Source organism: Chaetomium fimeti (assembly GCF_033439085.1).
Source record: "Chaetomium fimeti strain CBS 168.71 chromosome Unknown B0H64scaffold_4, whole genome shotgun sequence".
NCBI lineage: Eukaryota > Fungi > Ascomycota > Sordariomycetes > Sordariales > Chaetomiaceae > Chaetomium > Chaetomium fimeti.
The window spans coordinates 3,208,363-3,215,140 of record NW_026944332.1 but is presented as its reverse complement, the minus strand read 5'-3'; the positions used below and the strand labels follow the sequence as shown (position 1 = coordinate 3,215,140).

Here is a 6,778-nt window from a genome sequence, read left to right as displayed (position 1 = left end):
GAGCATATAGATTTGGCTTTGTATTGTTGGGAGTTGGTTGTATTTGGAGTTTGGAAGGGAAAAGTTAAGAGATTTAGTTTGATAAATTGTCATTGATGTGGTAAAAAAAACGTCGATTTCGTGATACTTGAGAACGAGGTTAATATTTGCAGCTTGTCGAGCATAGGGTTTCTGTTTCTACCATTTTTTCTTTTTCTTTTTCTTTTCTTTTCGGCCTTTCCCCCCTTTTCCTTTCCATTCAAGGCAACCCAGTATCATCAACATTGATCTCGAATATGTCCCTTGCATGTACTCCTGTTAGTCCTTGGCTATGCCATCGCTTGAATCATGTTTTCCGATGCTGGTTTAGTGTAAGAATGATGTGAACGATTGTTAAAGGTTCAAGAGCAATAACCTATGAATTTAAATATGTCCTTTATTTAAAAGACGTAGCTCTTAAAAGCTGGGAGCAGATGTTCCTCAAGTCCAAGGACAAACACAAGTTTCACTTTTCGGCAGTTGCTATGAACAGTCCTTCATCTCGAACCCTGACGGGAGAACCAAAGTAAAAAAGCTTGAACCACGTTCAACAGAATCCAGGCAGATGATCTTGGTACACGATCTTGACAATCAAATTCAACAACTATGGGAATCACGATAATAATGCTAATATAACCCCAGGCAGGCACGCAGAATATGCAACCATGGCTCTGCCTGGCAAGAGCGAGCTCGTACTCAAGCCAAGTATTACCAGGAAACTCAAGACCTGGAAAGAACGCAGTCTACCAACCAGCCACCCAATCCCATCCACGGAACTATGAGTAGGAGAAACGAATCCCAGCAGTAGACAACAAAAAAACCCTTAATATAGCGCGCCATTTTCTCCTCGCCCGCCTCACACGCTCGCTCGCTCTCCAGCAAACAAACCAACCACCCTCACACCCCCTACCACTCACTCCCGTCACCTTCACGCCCGCCCCAAATAAACCCACGGCTCCTCCGCCACGTTGCCCTGCCCCTGGCTCTGGCTCTGGCTCTGCGAGCCGACGAACCCCGCCGTCCCAACCCCGCCCTCCACGCTCTCCACCACCTCGCCATCCCCGTCCCCGTCGCCGCCCTTGCCCCCCTTCTGCTTCTGGCTGTCGACCAGCGCGCCCTGCACCAGCTCGATATCGCCAATGGTATCGTTGAAGACCGAAATCAGCGTGTTGAGAACCGTCATACGGTTCCATTCGTGCCGCGTCTTCCAGATCTCGTCCATGAGCTCCCGGTAGATCTGCTCCAGCTGCTCGACGCTGCAGCCCGACGTGCGGTCGGCCAGCGTCTGGAGGAAGTCGTAGAGGCTGCCGTCGTGGATGACGGGCTGCTGCGAGGATGCGTTGGAGCCGGATTGCCGGAGGGAGTTGTGGCCGCGAGCGGAGAAGGCGAGGGCGGTGCCGGGGCCTCCCTTGCTGCCGCTGGTTGCGCTGGGGCCGGACCCGGACCCCGACCCGGAGTTGGGAGTGTGCGTGCCGGGACCGGTGCTGTTACTACCGCCGCTACCGCCGCTGGCGTTGTGGGAATTGTGGTTACTATGGTGCTCCTCGTTCAGGATGCTACCCGCGCTGGATGAGGGCTTCTGGACCGGGCGCTGAGAAGAGGAGGGGATATTGTCGTCTGAGATCCGGATGGACCCAGAAGCACTGCCTTGGGGTGGGCCCATGGAGCCCATCCCCATCCGGGGTTGGAGGATGCCCTGAGCCATGGCGGCTGCTTGGGAGTGTGCCCATTCCCTGCCGCTTGAGCTTGACTGGCTGAGAAGAGTGGAATGGCCGCTCTGATGCTGACCCAAGTCTTGGGTGTGCACCTGAGTGTCGAGGAGTAGGGACGAATCGTCTGGGTTGTGCGCCGTACCACCGTTAGTCCGCTGCGTGTCGGTGCGCTGCGTGCTCCAGTTCTCGGACCCGCGGTTGGTGGACAGTTCTGATGTTTTGGTGGTTGACGCATCATTAAGGATGGCGGATGGGGACACGCCAGGAGGGACCGAGGTGATGGCTGAGCGCTGCGAATACTGCGTCCCTGCGGTTGCCCTGGTCGAGTCTCCGAGTGGCGGGCGACCTCCAATATGAGGCCATTGAAGAGGCGAAGCCAGGTCAGGCATGGGTTGTGTGTCGTCATCCAGACCGCCCATGTGGACGTCCTCGCCTTCGGGTCGAGATCCCGACGTGCCGTTAGTCAACCGGTGCGAGCCAGTCATGTCCGAATGTCCATTAGACTCAGGGCTCATGATCGGCTGGAACCTGGCCGCGGTTGTTGTCCGCACAGCCCGTGTCAGGGGAAGTCCGATGCCCACTGGGCCTTGTGAGTCACTATCGCCATCGCCTGGGATATCGGACTGGATCAGATCAACCACGGGCTGAAGCGCCTGTCTTTTGCGGGCCTTCTCTTCGGCTTCCTTGACCCTCTGCAGCTGCCTCTGGAAGATTTCCTCGAACCTGATACCCTGGTTTGCAAGGGTCTGGCCAATGTCATGCACATCAACCTCGACATTGGTGCGGAGCTCATTCGCCTTGAGTGTCCTGTCTCGATCACCAGCGTTTTTGGCGTCGAGGTACAGCCTGTTGATGTCCTTGTAGAAGTCGATGGGTCTGGCATAGTAGCCGTTCGCTAGGCGTTCCTCGATGGTGGTGCTCTCCAAGTTGTAGAAGAACTTTCCTGTGGCCGTCTCCCGGATACCATCAGTGCCTTCCTTGTCCTTCGCGATCTCGTACGGCCTGCTTTCAGTCTGGACAATATCGGCTCGAACGAAATTGGGGTCGGCTTCGTCAAACAGATACGCTATCTGCGCGAAAGGAATCACTGGCTGCCTGAATTTGCGGTACTTGCGGTGAATCTGGTCCATGATCGGCTGCAGACGCATCTTCAGAAGGTTGAGGGAGTGCAAGTCAGCCTTGCGCTGAGCTTTAATCTCTTCCTTGGTCAGAACTCTCGGTGGCGGTGGCGGCGCAATTGGGAGTTCTTCGATAACCCGCTTTTTGCGATTTACAGGATCTGGAAAGTCGGTTGGGGACTTCCTTAAATGGCCGATGATGTTGTCAAAGAACTCAAGTCGGTTTTCCTAGGGAATATTAATTAGCGTTGTCCCATATGTTGGTTTATAGTGTCCCGTAACTTACTCGCTCCGGGCGCTCGACAACGGCACGGTTCTTTTTAGAAAAGCCAAATAGCTCCTTGAGAATCTCGGGCGCTAATTGTTCAGGCATGCATTCGGACGTCGCCAGAAGAAGAACGGGATCGGACGGCGGTATGCTCCGCAGCAAAGTGGTAAATGTCGTGATGGCCGCGTCGGTGATGCTGTTCCACCATATATCGACACTGGGGACGAAGATGACGCTTGGCTTGTGCCGCTTCACCTCCGTAAACCGACTCACGATGACCTGTTCCATGGGCTATGGCATTGTGAGCATATACCTTGTCATCAACACTGGAAGAAAAAACTTACCCGTCCGTCACCCAGTAGTGTGGCGAGGTCCATCGTTTGTACATGCACCCCTTCAAGGTGATGCAGGATAGCAGCCGCCAAATAATTCTGGCCCATCCCAGGCACACCCGAAATGAGCAGCCGGGGGCGGAAGATGCGCGAGCGCTCAAACTCCTGGTGCATGGCCTCCCTACCAAAGCCATGGTCCGCATCCTCAAACGGCTCGTACATGGCTTCCTGGAGAGCGGTAGTCTTCTTGGGTCGTGGGAGGATATTATCCAAAACCCTCAAAATGGCCCTGTATTGGTTCCTCAGGAGTGGCTCGACCAGGCGTGGTAGAGGCGAAGCCGACGACGAGGTTGACCGCTCGGAGGAGGGAATCATTTTTTTGACTGAGATCATGAAGTCGGTCGCATGGATTGTGATCTTGTCAGGATCCACAATCAGCTTTTCTTTCGAGCCGTAGATCTGCGGGTATGTTCTTTGGATTGCATTGAGCGCGGCTTCTGTGGAAAGCGCCCGGAGGTCGGCACCTCCGTAGCCCTTGGTATTTTCCGCGAGGCCATTCTTGAAGTCATCCGAAATGCCCCAATCCTTGGTGTGGATATCGATGATAGACCGGCGAGCCTCGAAGTCAGGCAGGGGGAAGTAGAACTCTCTGTCGAAACGCCCAGGCCGACGAAGGGCGGGGTCGATGTTGTCAGGACGATTTGTTGCGCCGATGACGATGACTTGACCACGACCATCCATACCATCCATCAACGCCAGGAGTGTCGAGACAATGCTGGCGTGGATTTGCTCCTGTTTGCTTGACCGCACGGGCGCAAGGCCATCGATCTCGTCAAAGAAGATGATACTGGGCTGCGTCCTCCGCGCTTCCTCAAACAGCAGCCGCAGTTGCTTTTCGGCCTCACCAACCCACTTACTAAGGGCATCCGCTCCCTTGCGCATGTAGAAGCTGATTTTGCGGCCGCCAGAGCCAACCGAATTGGCGAGGGCTCTGGCAAGGAGGGTCTTACCTGTGCCAGGTGGACCATGGAACAGGACACCCCGAGGGGGGGTTACGTGGAACTTGAGAAACAGCTCCGGGTAGAGGAGTGGGAGTTGAACCATCTCCTTGAGCTGATCGATGTGACTCTGTAAGCCTCCGACCTTGCTGAAGTCGACGGTCAGGTCGACTCCCAGGGGGTCAGCATCGGCAAATGCCTTTTGGTTCTTGACCTTGCCGACCTGCGGCGTGGTGCCACCAATGCCTCCCACGCCATCGGCGTTATGGGTTTGGCCGGCAGTGTTGAATAGACCGACAAGCGGCGCAGCTGTTGTGGGTGTCATGCCGACGGTGCCGCCAACACCAGACCGCTGCACCATTTCATCGTCGCTGCTGTCCGAATCCACACCGCCCGTTGCTCCAGTCCCCCAAGGGCCACCGAACAGCGCTCCAGCCCCACCGCCACCGCCGAACGGGCCGTACGTGGTATTGAGGGTCCGCTCCCAAGCCAAACCGCCACCACCCTTGCCAGCTCTGCGGTTCCTCGCGGGTGTCGCAACCGGCTCCTCGTCATCTTCAACCTCGAGCGCGGCAGGGTCAATTGCAGGGATGCTGTAATTAACCGGCTTTGTGCGACGTTTATTGGAAGTCCGCTCCTCGTACTGAATTGACGGTGATCGGCGGCGAGTGCGACGTGGGCGCGACCTGGAGCTCTCTCTGAGTTCTTCAAGCTCCTCTGCCATCTCGTCTTTGTCAAGCTCGACTTCTTCGTCGCCGGAATCCTGCCTGTTGCGGCGACTCCGTCGGCTTTGAGCGCGAGAGCCGCGCCCGCGAGGCGTCGGAGTGGATTCGTTGTCACCGCCAATATCGTCATTCTTCGCCGCTTCCGAGCCGGAGCCTTCGCCTTCGCCGGATTCTTCGCCGGGCTCAAAGTCACTACTTGGCTCCTGTAAGCTCTTGTTTTGAAGCCCCGATCTTTGTCTGAGACGGCGACCGCCCCTCGTCGTTTCCGGCTCGGTGTTAGTCTCTTCGGCTACGGCTGGCGCAGAGACATTCGCTCTCGAGGCCCTAGTTCGCCTAGTGACAGGCGCATCGTCGTCATCGTCGTCATCGTCCCCCTCTACTTCTGGAGCTTCGATCTGGGCAGGCTCTGGTTGCTGATCCTCCATAGCGGCATCCTCGGGTTCCTCCCCAACCTGACCTGCATTATCCTCTCCTCCTTGGTCGTCCGGCTCGTCCTCGCGCTTAGTAAGGGCAAGCTCGTCCGGAGAATCCATAGCCTGGTCAGGGTCGTCTTTAGGATCAGTTTCTTGCGTCGCCTCTTCGATGGGAGCGGGTGGTTTCTTGAGGCCTTTCCCGCCCCGGTTAGCGCGCATTGTCCGAGCCATGGCTTCGGGGCTTTTGCTGCGGGAAGCGCCTGCTGGTCTTGCGTGCCTTCCAGAATTTGACAGTTCCACAAACGGTTCCTCTACTTCCTCAGTACGAGCTCTCGTCCGACGAGCCGGCGGATAAGGTGGCGCAGACTCTTCCTTCCCGCGTTTTGATGCTCGCTGCGCGCGCGGGTTCGTTTTGAGAACCACAATCCTGGAGGGGCGGCCAGCTGGCTTCTTTGGGGTCGAATCTTCCGGGTCATCGTCACCCCCATCAGAGTCTTTGATCACATCCTCTTCATCCTCACTACTCTCTTTGTAGGACTGTTGTTTGACAGCTGCCTTCCTCATTCTTCTGCCCGTCGCACCCATGGGCAAATCCTCGTCCTCTTCCTCCTCGTCCTCTTCTTCGCCAAAGGATTCGTCGTTTCCACTGTCGGAGACTTCTTCATCGTCATCATCAATGTCGGATCCCCTGTACTTGTTGGACTTCTTTCGGGGTCCTTTTAGTCTCGATGAGCGTGACTTCTTAGCGCTCCTGGGCTGAGGACGGTCATCGGTAGGGTCGAAATTCTCATCCTCGGGATCCGACTTGTTAGGATCAAACCCCTCGAGGATATCGCGTTTCCGTTTCGACGGCATGGTCGACCTGTTGAGACTGACAAAATAGCGGACGTGATGACAAGGTTGAACGGCTACAAGAAACGCAAAATCGGCAAAGCCGACACAGGCAACGTCTTCAAGAACACGGTGATGTCGGTATCATGGATACAACAGGTTGCTACTAATAACGCGTTAATGTGAACCATTCGGGCAACGCGGGAGGAGCATTCCCTTTGATGATTGGGGGGAGGGGAGGAGGGGGAATCAACGAAAAAATGCACCTACGTCGCTCGATAATTCCGTCAATCAACACGATGGACAAAGTCGATGCGAAGGGACTGTATCGCTAGAGAGGATGTACACGGCAAACTTGGTCGA

At 55.8% G+C, this 6,778-nt stretch overlaps 1 protein-coding gene across 1 annotated transcript; it reads right to left on the bottom strand.

Annotated features, from left to right (window-relative positions):
- Positions 1 to 946: 946 nt before the first annotated feature.
- B0H64DRAFT_417652 (uncharacterized protein) lies at positions 947 to 6,439 on the bottom strand (the record flags this gene model as incomplete). Its single annotated transcript, XM_062805256.1, has 3 exons — positions 947 to 3,076; positions 3,135 to 3,407; positions 3,461 to 6,439. 3 exons carry the CDS (start codon positions 6,437 to 6,439, stop codon positions 947 to 949), a joined length of 5,382 nt encoding a protein of 1,793 aa, XP_062659633.1.
- Between the last annotated feature and the right edge of the window lie 339 nt (positions 6,440 to 6,778).